General features: G+C 34.7%; 1 protein-coding gene across 2 annotated transcripts in view; it reads left to right on the top strand.

Annotated features, from left to right (window-relative positions):
* CSMD1 (CUB and Sushi multiple domains 1) overlaps positions 1-19,751 on the top strand; it is a 1,065,169-nt gene that overhangs the window by 952,633 nt on the left and 92,785 nt on the right. For both annotated transcript variants that reach the window (XM_038133051.1, XM_038133050.1), the window contains exons 42-46: positions 6,036-6,224; positions 10,099-10,276; positions 12,141-12,286; positions 13,790-13,870; positions 14,019-14,132. In XM_038133051.1, the coding sequence (XP_037988979.1) occupies positions 6,036-6,224; positions 10,099-10,276; positions 12,141-12,286; positions 13,790-13,870; positions 14,019-14,132 (708 nt within the window). The remainder of the gene's footprint in view (positions 1-6,035; positions 6,225-10,098; positions 10,277-12,140; positions 12,287-13,789; positions 13,871-14,018; positions 14,133-19,751) is intronic.

Genomic DNA, 19,751 nt, shown 5'->3' with positions numbered 1-19,751 from the left:
AGTCACAGAAGTCTGCTTGGCAAGCTGTTATGCCAGGCCAGAAGAAATAAATAGCTTTTATGGCCTCTGAGGGATTCATAACAGCATTTAGTGCACAGAAGAACACAGTTGGTCTGATGGTTCATAAGACATATTTGTGGGTTTTAATTCCTGTCCATATTAATGTTACATCAGTTTTTAATATTTATAGAACATTTTTTTCCACATAACTTTTCCTTTAGGACTAGAGCTTCTTTAAGGGAAGCAGAATAAATGTTTGATTTGTATTATTTTTACTGTGGAAGTCCTAATCCTGTTATTGGAACTGTAAGACTATTTTCAGTCTGCTCTGAATTTCAATATAAGATAAAGATGAATGCGAAGTAAGAATCTTACTCTCGTATGTTTGAGACTTTGAGCAATATATTCCAGAAAATACATAGAAAAATTACCTAATTGCCATCCCTTTCTTCCCCAAACACTCATGCACATGCAAAACAGGATTTAAACATGTTAAATCTGATGGCCTTTAACTGGGAAAAGGATGATTATGATGGAGCTTTTGAGTCTTAGGAATCATGGAATAAAAAGGGGATTGTTGAAAAGTTACTGTATTTCTAAAATGGTTTCAAATTATGTCCTAAGGCAGGAACGCTAAAGGAAATAAAACAGCCTTTTGAGGGCCTTGTAGCAAATTATTTTCTGAATCATTAATTATGTTTCATGATTCTAGTCCTGAGTCATGGCATCTGCAAAGATTATGTTCTTTGATGTCTACAACAATAAACTGAGCTTCCAGATTGCCAGACCTATCCTGTGCTCCAGCAATCTGCATCGTGGGCTTCCATAAAAACAGGCACGGCCAGCAGATCAAGGCGAGTGATTCTCTCCCTCTGTTTCACTCTCTTGAGATGCCAACTGGAGTGCTGCATTCAACCCTGGTGCTTCAAGCACGAGAGGCACAGCCCTGTTAAAGTGGGTCCAGAGGAAGACTACAAAGTAAACAGCAGGTTGGAGCACCTGTTCTGTGGAGAAAGACTGAGAGAGTTGGGGTTCAGCCTAAATGACATGGTTTCAGGAAGTCCTTATTGTGGCCTTTCAGTATTTAAGAGGGTCTTTCCAAAAATAAGAGACTTTTTACCAAGGCCTTTAGTGAGAAAGGTCATCAGTTTTGAATCAAAATATGGTAGATTTAGATTGGACATAAGGAACATAAAATGAAGGTGGTGAGACACTGAAACAAGAAAAGCTGTGAAGCCTTGAAGGTCAGATGGCACATCTTCAGTTTAGATGGCACTTTTAGCAATCTGATCTACTGAAATATGTCCATGCCCATGGCAGGGAAGTTGGAACTAGATCAACTTTAAAGGGCCTTTCCAACAGAAGTCATGGCAGGCCAGTCTAGTCTGAGAAGTGGATTTTTTTTTTATTGAGTCAGTAGTTTTACACACCATGATACTGGAGGAATGTACAATAAGCCTAAATGAAAGTTTTAACTGAGCTAATTGTGAGCTCTCCTAGCATTTGAGTGATTACATGCTCAATTCTCTGCTAATACAATTTTTCTGCAGAGCAATTATTTCCATGTTTAAGTCTTATAGAGTTATGTGGCTCTTGGAAAGCCAATAAGTCACCCTAGTGCTTATGTTAGACAGCAAATATATTTGAACCATAACAACAAGGTAGCAAAGAATCAATTACATTTCTTTTGTGATTTACAATATTTTCTTATCAGTGGAAAATATACGGCAGAAATAAATGACAAATGGCTATATGAGATAATTTTAAAATTCAAGTATTTGACTGCTGCCAGTATTGGAATTAAATTTTTTTCTCAGATTTCCTTTACATTTTATTTCAGGCTCTCACTAGAATTTTTGTCTTCAGTCATGTGGAATCTCAGTTTGTAAAGCTCAGTAACAAACAAATCTTTGGGCGTGATACTCATAAAAAGAGCTTTCTATTGCATGGTATGACATCAGGATTTGTTGGCAGTATTTTTTAGTCATGACTACTGAATAATGAATTGCTCTGTTAAATCAGGTGTTATTGCATATATCAAAAGAACAAGGAAGAACATAATTAATATTTATGTTAAAACTATAAAACATATTTCCTGAGTGACCTGTAAATCATAATATCATAGTCACATGGATCACCTGACCAATAATGTATGAGTTATCTATGGGATTTATACCAGAAAACACAAGCAGTGTATGTTAAAATTTTACACCTTATTTTCTAAAATAACAAATAGCAAACCAAACAGTTTTCCTCAGTTCATATGCAAATGCTTTCACCCCCTAACTGACTGACCTTCAAATTTACGGTGGTCTGCTTTAGGCAGAGGTTTTCCTCTTATTAAAACAAACACCAAAACAAAACCCCAAAATTTCTGTATGTATTTTGTTTGCCTTACTTACAACAGGCAAAAAGCATATGCATTTCTCAATAAAGAGTAACTAGAATTTTAAAAGCTAGGCTTTGTTTTTTTCATTTACAATCCAAATTACAGTAAGGGATGCTGTTAACAAATCTATGGGGCCTGATAGGATTTATCCAAGTGTCCTTAAAGAGCTGGCTGATGTAATTGAAAATACTCTCTCAATTTTTGAGCGGTCTTGGGAGTCTGGAGAGGTCCCAGCTGACTTGAAGCTGGTCAACATTGTACCAGTTTTCAAGAGGGACAAGAAGGAGGACCCCAGAAACTACAGGCCTCTTACTCTCACTTCATTACCTGGTAAACTTATAGAGAAGCTTATTCTGGAAGGTATTGAAAAACACCAGAAAGACAATGTGGTCATGGTTACAGCTAGCACAGCTTCATGAGAGGAAAGACTTGCTTATCAAACCCGGTTTCCTTTTATGACAAAACAACCCACTTAGTGGACCACGGGAAGTCAGTTCATGTGATCTTCTTGGATTTCAGGAAAGCTCTTGACACTGTTTCTTACAGGATCCTTCTGGGCAGAATGTCCAGCACACAGCTGTATAAACACGTGATGGGTGAGCAACTGGCCCATGGTTAGGGCACAAAGGGTGACAGTAACTGGGGTGACATCAGACTAGGGACCTGGCACTAGTGGGGTCCCACTGGGCTCCATCTTAGGCCTTGTGCCTTCCCACATCTTTGCAGGTGACCTGGAGGCAGGACTGGAAGGGATACTGAGAAAGCTGACAGATAAAAGAAGACTTGAAAGAGCTGCTGACTCCCTTGAAGGCACAGAGGCCCAGCAGAAAGACCTCAGAAAATTAAAAGATTGGGCAGTCACCAACCATGTAAAGTTAAACAAGGGAAAATGCTATATTTTTCACCTGGAATGCACCAACTCTGGCTGTATGGACACGCTGGGGGAACGAGATGCTAGAAAGCAGTGCCTCAGAAAGGGACCTGGGGGTCCTGATCAGTGGCAAGTTGAACATGAGCCAGCAGTGCCCTGGCAGCCAGGAGAGCCAACCCTGTCCTGGGGGGCATCAGGCACAGCATCACCAGCCAGGCAAGGGAGGGGATTGTCCTGCTCTGCTCTGCCTGGGACAGCCTCACCTCGAGTGCTGTGTTCACTTTTGGGAATTGCAATAAATAAAAGATTTTTAACTATTGGAGTCCAAAGCAGGGCAACAAAGAAGGTGAAGGGCCTTGAAGTAAAGCTGTATGGGGAGCGGCTGAGGTTCTTTGGTCTGCCAGCCTGAAGGAGACTGAGGAGAGACCTCATTGCAGTCCACAACTTCCTTACCACCTGCTGACTGATGCCAGAACCCCCTTCCTGAACCCAGATCAGCCACTCTTCTGGGTAACTAGGCCCAGTTTTTATACCAAGCATGATGCTCTATGGTATGAGACATCCCTTTGGTCAGTTCAGGTCACCTGGTCTCCTGTCCCAGCTCTGCTCCTTCCTTTTTTTTTTTTTTTAATACCAAAAAAATGAGAAGAAATTTTTTAAAATGAGAAGAAATTAACTCTTCCCTAGTAGAAACCAAGACAATACCTTACCTCTTATTCCATATAATTTTTGTCATGCCAAATTTCAATACTCCCTAATATCCCCTCACCTTCCCTATTTATCTCTTTTGATACATATACACACAATCATCACTTCCTTAGTCTATGGAACACCTCTGTCAAATCTGTCAGGATTTCCTCTCTCACCTGAGTGGTTCCTGTCTTATCTTTTTATGTAGATCAGTGAGAGATTTTGTTAGGAGTTTTTTTTCCCCTGAAACTGATTTTTAATATTAACTTCAAAAATTCTGAGACTGCGTTAAGTACTTTCAGAACATAATCTATGGATACTATATTGTAACAAGTTAAACAATAAGGAAGGACTGTATTCATCCCCGCAAAAGGTTCTACAATCAAAGTTTAAATATTCCAGTACTTACTGTCATTGTTCCAAAACACTGTTGTAACTGTTGGGCAATGCATTGCTACATCTTTTAAAAAAAAATCTGTGAGATCCTCTGACTTTCTGGAATAATTTCTATTCTATTTTCAATATAATTTGCTCAATAGATTTTTACATAGTTTAGTATTTCAGTCTTGATACAGTACTCTTCAGAGTCCTGTACTCTTGGATAATATTTTTACTACTCTGTTTTGTATAAAGATGTTGATAATGATATAATCAGTATTAGTACTACACAAATGATACAGGAGTAATAGTAACATTAAAAATTGATCAGCCATTACTAGATTTAGCACAAAATTTAATAAACCACAATTTAGAGTATTTTTGCATTTCCTTTCAGTAGCAATTAATTTTTATTCTTGGGTTTTGAATTTATTTTCTTAATTTTTTTTTTTATTTGAGAGAGGAAGGATCTGATTTTTAGAGGATTTCAGAATATTTCTAATACCATTATATCTTTTCAAATTTTCTAGCATTACAAATACTAAATTCTGGATTCACTGAAGGAATTAGAGAAAAGAAGAAGGCTGTCTCAACATAAATCCTTTTATTTCACAGCATGGCTGTAATTAGCAATGACTAAGAAACTTATTGCCAGTAGTTGTACTTCAGTGAATCAATTAAATACAAACTTCACTTTAAGTAAGCACTTAAGCATATCTAAAACATATGTTTAGCTTAGTCTTGCTGAAATGGCTTGTTTAAATAATCTATTTCAGAATAATAAGTATTCACTTTAGGATGAACATCTTCATATTGTAAAGGTTAACTTTGAAAAAAGTGACAAAATGCATTGTTCAAGAATATGTTCATCATATTCTCTTGCCTTATTTTTAGAGCTTGCACTTAACAACACATGTGGATAGAGAGTACACTGATATTAGTATTCTTGTTTGAACTTTCTTCTGACAGAAGTATTCCTTAACTGGAAATTGAGGGTTCGAAAAGAGGAGGGCCCTCATCCTTTTAACACTGGTTTCTTAAATGGTAATTAGTTACTATCCAATATACGTTAAGTTGTTTGCAAATAATTCTGCATAACATTTTTATAAAACAGTCATTTTATTGCTTCATATGGAGCTGCTTACATTGTCTTTATATCTTAGTAAATGTTATTAATGAAAGCTTCTTCTGAATTTTCACCATACTGATTTTTATTAATTAAATGGGTTTCATTGAATTATATTTTGATGTCCTCAAAAAGACAGAACCTAACATGAAATACGATGAATCGTTAAAGCAATTTTTTGCATGGTGAAAAGGACCTTTCCCTTCACAGGTATTTGTAATTTTTTTAGATCTTTATTGTGCTCTGTTGTGTTAAAGTCATTCATTGATTTTTAAAATTTCTTTAGGTCACATGATTTTTGGGCACAGTTTAATATATATTAAGAATCCAGTGGATTGTGAAAATGTTTTATTTCATAAATATTTAAGGAATAAATGATTTTGTTGTACATTACTAAAATATTTTTGTATGGTCCAAATGGATGATTTATTTCTTGTTATGTGTTAATCTCTGAATAACTGCAGCTTGGCATTCCAGTGTTTACCTGTTATTGAATGCATTACAGATTTTATATTAATGTGTACTTCCTAGTGTGCTGAGAGCTGATTAAGCAATAAAAAATTACTTCTGCTCTCTTCCAGCTTACGAGTTACAGAACTGTCCTGATCCTCCTCCTTTTTTGAATGGCTATATAGTCAACACAGATTACAGTGTGGGACAGTCAGTATCGTTTGAATGCTATCCTGGATATGTTTTGAGGGGGCAGCCTGTTCTCACTTGTCAACATGGAATCAATAGAAATTGGAACTATCATTTCCCCAGATGTGAAGGTAACTTTCTGGTAGTACCTTTGCTTCAGAACTCTCAGTACTTTCTGATTTTTGTTTAGTTGGTTGTGTGCCTGTACATAATGCAGCTTTTTCTGAAGAACAGTGCCTTTATCATAATCTGTAGTGTAAGCAGATAAAGTCAGAATATTATGTGCTTTATAAATAATAAATGTTTTATGAATCATGTTCCTTAGCAGTGATTTATTGTTCCTGTTAGTATCTGTCAGTTGTATTGATTATGAGAACTCATGATACTGCCAGAAATTATTTTAACCTCTATGTGAAAGACTATTTCAAGAAGATACTTTTATTCAAAAGCAGTTAGGTTATGGAGACACCTTATAAATGTTTTGGAAGAAAATACAAAGTTGTTCATGCTAAAAGTTCACTGTAAACAGATATGTAATATTTTACTTCATGTTAAACATATGGTAAAGTTTTTGAGATATCAATTAAGAATTCATGTAAAAGTGTAAAGTGCTAACAGTCAATGTTTTTAGAATTTGTTAGAAACCTAGCCAAAGTTCAACACCCCATTCTTATATCTTAGTGATATAGATGGGGCACCAAAGGGCATGCAGCCTTCTATATTTTATTATTTCTTTGTACTCCCTATAAAAGCATATTTCCTAAAACACATGAAGATGTATAATAGAAGAAGCAGATTTTTATGGTATAAATCAGCATTTTCTGTTTTCTTAGATAAAACAAGAATAAATAATATAAGTTGTTTGAAATGACATGCAAGAATTGAATTAATATTTATAATGGCATGAGGACAAAGTCATTCTTACTTTTCCCTGTCCCCTCATCCATAGTTTTAATTCAGTGGTTTTATCATCATTTTCCAGCTCAAGGAATGTATTCCTCTACTACTGGCATTTTTATAATTAACAATGTGCATTTGGCCTGGTTCCCGTGCATGTGAATCCTACCTTCCCAGCCTACCCACAGTCATCTACATCTCCTCCACACAGCTGAGGAATGCAGGAAACTCTGTTGCGTGTGTGGTTCTGTACATTTATAGGTACCATCTCTGATTAAACAGCAGGTTGCTTTCTGTTTTGACTGATTAAGAGTTTTCTGTCTCTCGCTTAGCGCACTACTTGCTTCGTGGAAAATTCATCCACGTGGAAAACACATCCACGTGTAGATTAAAGCTCCACCTAGTACTGCTGAATTTATTCTTATGACATATAAAAGATGTTTGTTTTTTTTCTACAGGGAAAACAAATTGTTACTCTGATTGTTGTAATGTGACAGTGGATCTGAGAGAGAAATTAGTAAAAGAACTAAATAATTTTTCTAACTGTGACCAGTTTTCTTAGAAGTTTGAATCAAAAGCTTTCTACAGAAGATTGCACATACTTTTGAAGGCTGAGACTCTGTATATGGGAGAAAATTAGATTAATTGCTTCTCAAGTAATCACAGTAGAATCATGTCATATAGTCATGCTCTAAGACTTCACTCCTGTGCAATCCAGTTGTCCTGGTGATTTACCATAGATGTCTTGGTGTAACGTATGTAATTGTCAGTAAATTACTAACTGGGTTTGCCTATCTTTTGGTGGAATTTTAAAAATGTTTACTGTCTTTCCATGCACAATGCAATTAGGTGTAATGGGTATGAGAACATATAGTATGGCATTCATTTATTTATAAATCAACTTGTGGTCTACTGTTAGCATTTGATAGTTTAAGAGATTTGATTATACACTTACTCATTTCAAAAATCTCTGTTTCTTCATGCCTGTCATTCAAAGTCTAACATAACAACATCATTAATTTAGAGTGATTTGTTGATTCACACTAAAGCTATGTTTATCTTGTGTGAAATCTAACCAGTTATTTCTGTTTAATGTCATGTTTTCTGTGATTTTTAAAGAACTCTGGAGAAAGCCTAGTAATAGCTGGATGTATTACTTACTCTACTAGAGTTTTGTTACCTGAGACACTTTTTTTCCTGACAAAATTTATTGATCTTACATGGCTAACAATCATATAAGAGAAATTAGACTGTCTTTATTGAGATACAATCACTCTGCATTCCTTCTTGAGTATCAGAGAATAATGAAGGGAAAATAAAAAATGTATGCAATCAATAACACCATAAATAAACCTGTCAAAAATAGTAAACTCAAAATATATTTAAATATAAATCTTCAATCAGAAAAATCCTGTATATTAATTAGAAATTAATATTAGTCTCAGGAAGTGTATTTCTCTGTAGTAAGCATAATTGTCAAAGCAGTCTTAGTTGTAAACATAGAGTACTGTGGATGTGGAGAGAACAGAGTAGATTTCTGAGACCAGACAAAGTGACCATGGCATGAATGCAAGGGTTTAGGAAATAGTAAAAAGTGGGCTTGAGTGAGCTTCATTTTCATCAGAACTCCTAGAGCTGATAGACAGTGTCAGATGCCCTTGGCTGTTACATGCAACCAGGAATCAGACAGATAGAACAACCCTTAATTTTCCTTATCTGGTTTCATTTCTTGGCCACTAAGATTCATGGTTCTGGAGCCGGTGCCATTCTGTACAGAGAATCACAAACTGGGTCAGGTTGGAAGGGACCACAGTTAGCCATCTTGTCCAACCTCCTGCTCAAGCAGAGTCATCCTGGAGCACATTGCACAGGATTGTGTCCAGACAGAAAATGTGCTAAATAGAAGTTAGTACTGATATGGATGGAGAAAGTGAAGTAGTAAAAGCCTCCTTATCCTGTCCTATAAATCCAGAGATTATTAAAGAATTCCTTCAAAAAGGGCTACTTATCATCTAGCCAGATGATCTTTTACCACAACAGTATAGCAGCTTTAAATGTCTCATACAGAAAATGAGACATCCTTCTGCATTTGAGTCCTACTTCCTTTTCCCCTTTTCCTTTTCTATTTTTTCTTTTTCTTTTTATCAATTTTTTTCTGCTTTTATTTTTCATCACTTCTTAAGTCGAAAAAGAAATGAAAAGGGTCTGAAGGAGAGACACAGGAACACTGAGAATAATAATATGAGCTTAATGGTAAGAGCAAAGGAGAAATGTTCTAGAGCAAGGCTGAGTGCCCATAAATGAGATTAAGGTCTCATTCTAATGGGTGAGACTCACTTATTTACACTAATGGCCGAGACTCACTTATTTACACTAATGGCCATATGTCTACTTGAATACATGCTTTCCTCCATATTCAGTCAATTCTTCCAAACTGAGACTCAAAAGAGCACATTATAACATATTTTCGACCCTTGAATAAAGTCAGCCTTTTCATAATTTTGATTTGGCTACAGACTTCATTCAGCAAGTGTGCACAAATTCATGTCTGTATGTCCATTTTACTTGTCATAAGAAAAATTAGCATACAATCTGCAAGTGAATCACCCTTAAAAATGACTCAAACCGGTCAGAAATAAAGCATAATGGTTTTGGACTAGTGAAAGAACAATCAGCCTGTTTTTTCCAGAATTGTATTCCCATGCAGTTAGAGTTCAGTTGGATGGAAACAGGCAGGACCTATTTGTTTATTTGGTTTTTAATCTTGAATACAAACAAAAGGTGCCCCTTTTTAAATGGTGTGTGGACTTAGTTTCAAGAATTATATGGAAACAATACTACCAGTAGATTTTGATGAATTTGAAGAAATGAAACATTAAGGTCATCAGCATAAGTTACTTTTAGAAATGTCAGTATTTATTTGAGAAGCAACCAACCAAGGAAAAGGCTGTCTTTAAGACTTAGGTTGTCTTGTCCTGTGGAGCTTTAAGAATTTGGTAGCATTTTGATATTCCGCTTGTAACATGAAAAACTATTTTCTACTACTATTTTTTCATAATAATTTTTTTCATAATTTTACTAATATTTTTTCATTTGTTTTCTTTTCAGCTCCTTGTGGCTATAATGTAACTGCTCAGAATGGTACAGTTTATTCCCCAGGATTTCCAGATGAATACCCAAATTCTAAGGACTGTACTTGGTTAATTATTGTATCTCCAGGCCACGGGATTTATATCAACTTTACCTTACTCCAGACTGAACCTGTGAATGACTACATTGCAGTTTGGTATGCAATTTTTTTGAAACAGAAGTGATTTTTTTCATATTGATTAATCAAGTCTCACTGTCTCAAGCTACAGATTTTCTTAGTATTGCTCTTAGGTTGTCATATGAGCTGAAGAACAGCATAAAAAAACTTCTAAGGTTATATGAAAAAAAAAATTATCACTGTCTAAACTCTTTAAGAATACTGTTCCAAAATACTTTGAAGCTCAAGCTCAGTTATCAATCAGATCTTGTTTGACTCTCTCTTCTTTAAGTTGAGGCCATGTAAGGTCAAAGTAGTGTAATTATCTACACTATGTTGAATTATGTGTTCCATGAACACACAGACAATATATGTTAGTTTTTGCAAAAATTTCTGACATCTTTAAACATTAACTAATTTAGGCATTAAGTAAGATTTTCTTAAATTTTCTTAATATTTCAATTTGCCTGATAGACATAGTTTTTTATATTTTCTAACCCAGAATTTTAGGCCTTGTACCTTCATGTCTTTAAGCTTCATATTACATGTTCCTCTTCTCTAAATTTGTATTTCTTTCCACACAAACCCATTCAATTCGTGACCTCCTCTGAAGGAAGAGGCCTTAGAGATGTCTAAATTCTTGTGCAAGGATTTAATGCACTCAAAAACAGGCATAGATTATGTTGAAGGTGTCGGACATGTCATCTCTGTCCAGCCCTGGTCCTTACCCCACATATTGTGCAAAGTGACTTCTCAAATATTCTACAAATAGTTCAGGAAAAGGAAGGTTTGCACAGAATATAGGATGTAACTTATTGCTATGTGAGTCAGCTGCTCCTATATACCAGCTAATCCACGATTCCTGTAGTTATTGGTGAGGTTTTTTCAGACAGTTTATAGAGATGTTTCTGAACAGCCGTTTGGTTGTCTCTGGTATTTGCACTACCTGTAAGCCTAAGTGTAAAATACATCATAGATTGTCTTCCCTGGCAGGTTGTATATATATTATGCTTGGCTTTCCAATGACACAACTGAGGTGAATAAATATACCTCTGATTGAAAGACAGTAAAATACCAAATTAACAGCTTTCAGAGACGTTCTAGATAATCTCAAGCCTTCTAAAATAGCATATTGCAAAATTTTTTCATTCAGTTTAGATTCATGACATGTAATATAAAAAACAACCAAAAATAAGTGTTGTAGAGCTCAAAAAATTCTTCAGTGATAAAAGTAGGGAGTTTTGTTTATTTATTTATTCTGACTGTTCAGGCCTGAATGTTGTACTTTGTGATACTGGAAGTGAATGAACCCTGATGTTACTGGAGTATGTTTCCCTTTTTGTGTTTTATCCTACTGTTGAGAGACACAAACCACAAGATTATTTCATAGTTTTTTCCCACTCTTTTTTGTCTTTTTTTTCCCCCTTTAGAATATACCATTGAATATTTGGAATTTATTTAAATGGCAGAGTATCTTGCCATTTCACAACTCTGTGTTTTAGCCACAAGTTCAAGACTTATAGAAGCTGGGTCAAAATGTTAGAAATATGACGGCATTATAGCATTTTTTCACTTTTTTCTGCATCTGATCTGTACATGCAAATTTTTGACAGGAACACACATTGAAAATTTCTTGCTACCACTACATTTCTGGCCCATGTAAATAAAAAAAAAAAAAAATATTGCAAGTAGCCTGGTCTCAAAAAAAATATCATGTTTGAAGTTGGAAGGAGTATTCTGTGTGCTAGGGGAAAAAAATTAAAAAAAAAAAAGAAACTAATTTTAAATCATTAGGAAAAGCATTTTTAATAAAAATTTAAACTGCTTTCCAGAGAAAAGAGGTTGTTAATTTGCATGTAAGAACATCAGTTTTCAGCTAACTTTTCAATGTTTTACATTCCAGGGATGGTCCTGACCATAACTCACCTCAGCTAGGAGTTTTCAGTGGGAACACAGCTCTGGAAACAGCTTACAGTTCTACCAATCAAGTCCTCCTCAAATTTCACAGTGATTTTTCAACAGGAGGATTCTTTGTCCTCAATTTTCATGGTCTGTTTTCTTTATATAATTAGCATCTAATACCACAATCATTACTTGAATTTTTAAAATATTTCTTAGCTTTGTGGTTTCCTGATTTACCAGGACTTATGGATTTACTGTTTGGTTTTTTTTATTTGTTTTTGTTTTGTTTGGTTTGGGGGGGAGGTTGTGGGTTTTTTTTCTGGGTTTTTTTTGGGGTTTTTTTTGGTTTTTTTTTTTTTTTTTTTTTTTTTTTTTTTTTTTTTTGTTTTGGTTTTTTTTTGTTTGGTTGGGTTGTTGGTTTTTGTTTTTGTTTTTGTTTTTGTTTTTTTTAATAAAAAAACTTATGAGTTGTTTTAAATTTCAGATTAAAAATCCTAAGAATGTTAATTTGGGACTTTTAATAAACTGTGTTCTATCTTTAATGTTAACCTTTACCATCTAATATTAAGCTTTTCCACTTTTATTACTTTGGCCTATTTATTCAGTCAGATTTAACTTTCTTTACTGAAATTGTTCTCCAGGAGAGTTTCTGGTGTGGTATGGTAGGGTTGAACAATAGCATAAAGACTGATATGCAGCAAAATACTTTGTTCAAAGTTACATTCAGGGCTAAAGGTGGTGAAAATTAGGCATCTAACTCAGAAGTGAAAAGCTGACTATAATTCTAGTTCTAATTCAGACTAAGTCACCCAAAATATGTATAATAAATGGAAGATTATTAGCCTTCTGGACTCTAAATCAAAAATATACAATGAATGAATTCACAAAGACCAAATAAATGTCACAGAGAGTACTGAGATACCTGTTTGCATGGGGAAGTCCATATGAAATTGTTACTGAGAATCTGAAATGTTTCTCTTGTCTGTACAGTTCTCCTAAAACAAGGTCATGATACATGGTCATCTACTATACTTAATCTGAGAAGCAAAAACTAAAGTGGATAGGACTATCAAGTTGTTCAGAGAATTTTGTTCTGATGGTAAATTTGTTCCTTGAAGGGGAGAATTTTTCTTTAGGATATGCACTCTCATCACAATTTTAATTTCTGTTCTGAATTTTTTTCATCCAGAAAGGGCTTCTTCAACTGTTATAGGCATTCTATTCCATTCTAGAAACACAGTCATTTTAGTGGTCACCTTTTTTATGAGATTTCTTACAATTTATTAAAATAGATTTGAAAAGCAGACAAGAGACTTTGATTACAGAGTTATAGAATGTTTTTAATTTAAGGGGACCTTAAAGATCATCTAGTTTCAACCCCCCTGCCATGGACAGGAACATCTTCCAATAAACCAGGTTTAGACCTAGACTTGTATGATTCCTGAGATCCTCAACTTCTCTGGGCAACCTGTTCCAGTGTCTCACCATGCTCATGTCATGTAATGACATTTAACTTGGGAAATGTTGTAACTGAGAGACCACGAGGTTCAGTGAAGCTCTCGTAATTTGGGAAGTGTGAATATGAAATGAATTCTCTGTAAAGTACTCCTTAGCACACCAGTAGTGAATTTTTTTCTCTTGAATATGCAGCCTATCAGCTCAGGAAGTGCCAGCCTCCACCCACAGTTCCACATGCAGATTTGTTTACGGAAGATGATGACTTTGAAATAGGTAAAAAGATAATCTTTATTTTTCTTTCTTCTGCTTTCACTTGAATTCTAATCAAAATAAGCTATTTCATCTTCCACACGAGATTTTGATATACTTCTGCTTGAAGGATTTTTTGAGGTTTATCTTTTTTTTTCAATACCTTTTCCAGGAGATTTTGTGAAGTACAGGTGCCATCCTGGTTTTACCCTTGTTGGACAAGATATATTAACCTGCAAACTGAATGCACAGTTGCAGTTTGAAGGATCCTCTCCATCCTGTGAAGGTAAATGTATACTTGCATGGTGTGTATATCATTAATATGCATCCTACATAAAGCATCAAAATTTTGGCAAATTTTTGTTATTTCATTGATGCTTAAAAGAAAATTTTCCATTTGCTTCTTTATTATCTAAGAAATGCATGCTCTTGTATAATTTGACCTAAGAATTTCTGTAGAAATTTTATTCTTTAGAATCAATGAGAAGTGATTTTAACTACTTGACTCCATGATTATTGAACCACTGTTTTCTAAAATTAATTTTAAATGTTCTATATTGGTTCATAACAAACCAAGGAATTATTTTTACTTTTGAAGAATACCAAAAATATGAAATTAAATTAGGCTTTCAAAATAAAATAAGAAATTATTCTCTGTGCTTTGACAAATATGGTGACATTGTATAACAGAGTCACATGAATAAGCTGTTTTAAAATAATATGTGACAAATTTAAATTTTTCAAAGTATTAAATCTCTTTCAACTATTTATATTGTGTTCATAAATATGGCATTTCAAACAAGGAACAAAAAATTTAAAATGGATGATGTTTAGATGCACATTTTTATATAATGTCCTCATCTTCATGGAAAATGAGTTTATCTTGGAAATTTGTATTCAGTCTTCCAACCTTTGTTTTTCAAAATATGTTGTTTGACATTTTTTTCTTTATTTTATTTCATTTTTTAAATAGGGGGTGACTAAAAGGTTTTGAAATGTTGCAGAAGTGATCAAAGTAGCATCTGTAGAATTTTGTTCTGAAGTACCTCAAAGTTTTTTGGGAAAAAATGTTACTGATGAGATGCTATCATTAAAATTTAAGGAAATCAAAAAGTGAACAGAATTTCTCTCTTCTGTATTATACAAGTTTAAGTTTGCTCTATCATATGTAATTGTGAATGGAGTACCTTCCATATCATGAGCTGAAAACACCCACATGCCCAAGTGGTAATGCTGAAATCACAACAATTATTGTGATACTGTAATAATAAATGTATGTGTATCTTCCTTCCTGTTACCCTGGTTCTCTACTTTCATGATATATATAAAAAAAGAAAAAGAATTCATAGTGCAAACTGTTAGTTTATTGATGCCGTAATATATTTTATGCATCTAATTATCTGCATGAACATACTTGATGTAAAGGGGGGTTTTGCCTCCTCTTTTTTGACTTGTGCATACAATTTGTTGGATCTGCCATGGGTTCAGACATTGGACTCCATATCTTTGTTTTGAGTGGAAAAGAATCATTATTCATTTCAGGACCCTCGCCATAAAATATGCAGAATTAATGTGAATATTGTGGACTTTTTATATCTTTCTTGTTAGGATAACTGAATACTTAATAATGTTTCTGATGATTTATTTTTTTAATTAATGTACTTCTCTTTTATAAATGTAATATTTTAATAAGATGATTGTACTTCAAATCCAAACTTCATTTTTTAGTTCACAGTAACAGCAGTAACGTAACTCTTGACTATGTCAATTAGAGTGTAAATGTGAAATGAAAGCCTGAAGTAAACCGAACAGTTATTATAAAATCTACAGAGATATTAGGAACTTCTGATAAGGATTGGCTATCCGTAACAATTTCTGCAGATGCTGTGCTTTCTCTGGCTGTATCCTGTGAATACAGCAAAACTTTGTTACAAGGATGACATCAAAAGAAATAATCTGATCATGAAAAATGAAAGTGCCATTGAGTGATTCAGAGAAAGTAGACAATAGAACTGGAGGCATTAGAGTAAGATTCTGGCAGTTACTTTGGACAGACATAAGGAAGGAATTTCTTGAGGTAAATTGGGGTGCACCCGACTTCCTTTTTTCAGCCAAGTTGTATCTTTATATAAATTTCCTTCCTGGAAAGTAGAATTACTTGGTTTTAGTTCTATCCCAGCCTCCCCAGTATTACTATGGAGATAAATGTTGAATGTAATTCCTATTTTATTATAAAACCCTAGCTTATATTTATGAACCACATGAAATATTGATAGATCATTTAAAATTTGTGCTTTTAATGCCTGTCTTTATAGTGTTTACTCAGAGATAAATATTTGCAGGTACACATATTGCATTTTGTAAACCTAAGTATTTGAAGGGGGAAATACATATTTCTGCATCAGACCAGAAATTCTGTACACCAGAACATATAGCCAGTGTTCATATCTAGCACTGGCCACTAATGATTTTCTGGTGTAGGACAGAAAGTCATTGCAAACATGCAGTTAATTAAGGCCTCAACCTAACTGTAGCTAAACCACTCTTAAGCCAGCAACGTTCTTTATATTTTGAAACCTATAGGGCTGTTTCTTCAGTAGAATTACTCAGTCCTATTTTGAACCCATGTAGATGCTTTAAATCTGCAAATTTTTTGTGCAAGAAGTTACACAATTTATTTATTTAAAATGTGAAGTTATTTCTCTGTCTGCTTTGAACTTGGCACCTGCTGTTTCCGTGTTATACAGTTCTTATGGGGAAAAAGAATTGGTAACAAGCTGATCTTTATTCACTGTACTTATGGCATGATTCTATAGACCAGAAGATATTTAATATCTTTAATCATTTTTCCCATTCTTCCCAATACCCTGCCCAATTCTATTCTATTTTTTTAGGAGTGATACAGGATGGAATGGCATTTATAAGAAACTATTTTACCCTCATAGGCTTGAAAAGAATTTGCTACTTGCTATACAACTTGCATACTGTATTTCAAACTAATTTTTGAACTCTCCTATTTCTACATTTTACCTGTAATTTAAAATTGTTCATATTGTCATTGTTTAGTTATGTTTCGTATTTTTTAAAGATACAGGAACACTTTCCATTTTCCTGAGCTGTGCCACTATGTTGTAGTAGTCAAAAAATATATTTATATGATAGAAGGCCAAATTCTAGGATATTATATATGAGTCTGATGACATATCTGACAGGCAAGAAAAATGAATCTGCATGACCAGTTCTACATCATTCTCAAGAAATGACCTCCAGAGCAGCTATAATTACAACATACCACAGTTTTCTTACAGCTCCTTTTCCCTTCCTGTCTGAGGACAGACTTTCTCAAGATGTTTGGTACTGTGTTAACTTGCCAGGTATTTTCTAACATGCAGAGCCCTATGCACCCCTACAGAACATGCTGTCAGTGTGAATGGGTTTTTGCTTAAAAGTAGTTGAACTGTTGTCATTTCTGTTTCTGCACTTGGAGCTACTGCTCTCATCCTATACCTTTATACTCTTACTACAAATTTCTTTCATTTTTTAGTTGCTGTTAGGGAAGAGAAGAGATGTACATTAAAGCATTATGAGCATTGTGACAGGAAGAAATATTCCTGTACTGGTCGCAAAAATTGAGGTACTGGTTAAACAGATAATGGGTATTCAGTGTAAGGTAATATGGCTGCTCAAAACACTTAAATTAGAGGGGTAGTGTGATGATATTGTCCTAATGTGGTGATAATATTTATGAATAAAAAGCAAGGTCAAAGATGAGGATATCAGAAATAGTATTAGAGTTAAGAAGCTTGGTCAGGCCTTCCTCAAAAAACCTAAATCATATTTCTGCAAAAGCCGTGTTAAGGAGTGTGTTTCTCAAAAGTAGAATATGATGAAAGTGTTACGCTGACATGCAGAATTACCCTTCTCATGACACTACCCCACTGCACACAATTACATGTGACTTTAACATAAAGATAGTTGTTATTTCCTGTTATTTTTCTGTAGGCATTGCCTCTGTGCATGAATTTATACAAGTTTAACAAATAACATTTTTTGGAATTTACATGTGCAACAATCTTATTAAAAATGAATGTAAAATGGATTACTTATGTCCTCCAATACGCCTAAAGCTTGTTTTTAGTATTTATTCCTGTTTTCAGTCCAAACTATTTTACAGTAGCTACTTTTAATATTCATGGCATTTACTTATAAATAATTGATTATTAAATATGTTTTGGGGCTCAAACATTTAATTTATTTTGCAGGTCAAATTTTCTCAAGTGGTAAATTTCACATCAATTCCTAAACTTCTGAATGTGTAGGGAGTTGAGTCAACCTGTAATTTAACTGACAGAAGAGAGTCCATGAGGTATCAAATATGTTGATGTGTTAGTCAAACGAAAGAAACAAAATTAAGAGTAGAATATTGTGGTCTGTTGACCTTGGCCTCTCTTTTGCTCCCCTTCTCAGTGAGACAGGAGAAGGAAATAAGATGGATAAAAACTTGTAGGTCAAGATAAGGCAGTTTACTAAAGCAAAAGTGAAAGGTTGCATGCACAAGAAGAGAAAAAAGCCAAATATTTTGCTCTCTACTTTTCATCAGTCAATGTCCAGACACTTCCTGGGAAGCAGGACTTCAGCATATGTAGCTGTTGTAAATAATGAGTACACTCTCTTCTTCCTCTTTCCTTTTAGCCTTTATTGCTGAGCCAATGTGATATTGTATGGAACATCCCTTTGGTCAATTTGGGTCAGCTGTCCCAACTAGACCCCCTCCCAAGACCTTGCCCACACCCAGACTGCTGGGAGGTGGTGGTGCAGAATGTTGGAGAGACAGGACTGATGCTGTGCCAGCACCACTCAGCAGTAGCCAAAATTCTGCTGCGTTTTCAACTCCTTTCTAGCTACCAATATAAAGCACAGCACTGTGACAGTGCTATGGGGAAAAATAACTCCATTTCAGCTAAATCAAATCCAAATATGTATGTCTTGACCAGAGCACTTTTTTTTTAATGAGTATTCTATTTTTAAATGTTATGCTGAAAGGGCAGAGCTAATATTATTGAAAAAAAATAAAACTCAAAGTAGCAGATATTTTTTACCTATGATGTTTATGGTGAATACAAGATAATAACACTGTGGAGTTTACTTTTATTCAAATTATAGGTATTAGCTGTGGTACTGAAAAATGGATGTGCCTTTTGTTTTGAGGAACAAGGTGAAGCAGTCTTACTGTCTCAGTATCTCAGTTTTATGTTTTCATATGTCTTTAGACATATGAATCTTGTAAAATTTAAATCTTGTAAAGTGTAGCTTCCAGCTTAGAGATTAAATTCTTTAATCAGCAGCTAAGTTATACTGGAAAGGAATTGGTGAGTAATTCATTAGGGGGCAGAAAGAGCCAATAAAGGCTGCCAAGGTGAGCTGTACCAATTTGCCACAAAACCCCATGGTACAGCCAGCTTCCCAGACTGCGAAGGGGCAATACACAGTCTGCCTTTCCCTGAACTACTTCAGAGCTATTCCTCTCATTAGTCCCTGTGGTACATCAGCTGTGAACAGCTTAAATTGCAAGAGACTTCTTGTGGAATGACTCCTAGCCATAGGAAGTAAATCTTGGCAATAGGAAGACCTGAAGCTATAGCTCAGTGTTTAAAAATATTTGGTCACCTCTGTCCTAGCACAAAAGAGGAACTGAGCTGTTTACAGGTTAGAAGGACATAATAGTTTTGATCTTACTTGAATTTTCTGCTCTAGGAATATGGTGGTGTTGTCTCAGTACCACAGAGAATTATTCCCTATCTCCTTTCACCCTTAGCATCCCTATTTGCCCTGATTTGTATTAGAGAGGTACATATTTTTTTTCCACTTAAACATTATTTCTCCTTTTTGAAACTTATTTCGTTAG

Source organism: Motacilla alba, chromosome 3, assembly GCF_015832195.1.
Source record: "Motacilla alba alba isolate MOTALB_02 chromosome 3, Motacilla_alba_V1.0_pri, whole genome shotgun sequence".
NCBI classification, from domain to species: Eukaryota; Metazoa; Chordata; class Aves; order Passeriformes; family Motacillidae; genus Motacilla; species Motacilla alba.
The sequence above is the reverse complement of the archived record's forward strand: the minus strand, read 5'-3'. Positions and strand labels throughout refer to the sequence as shown.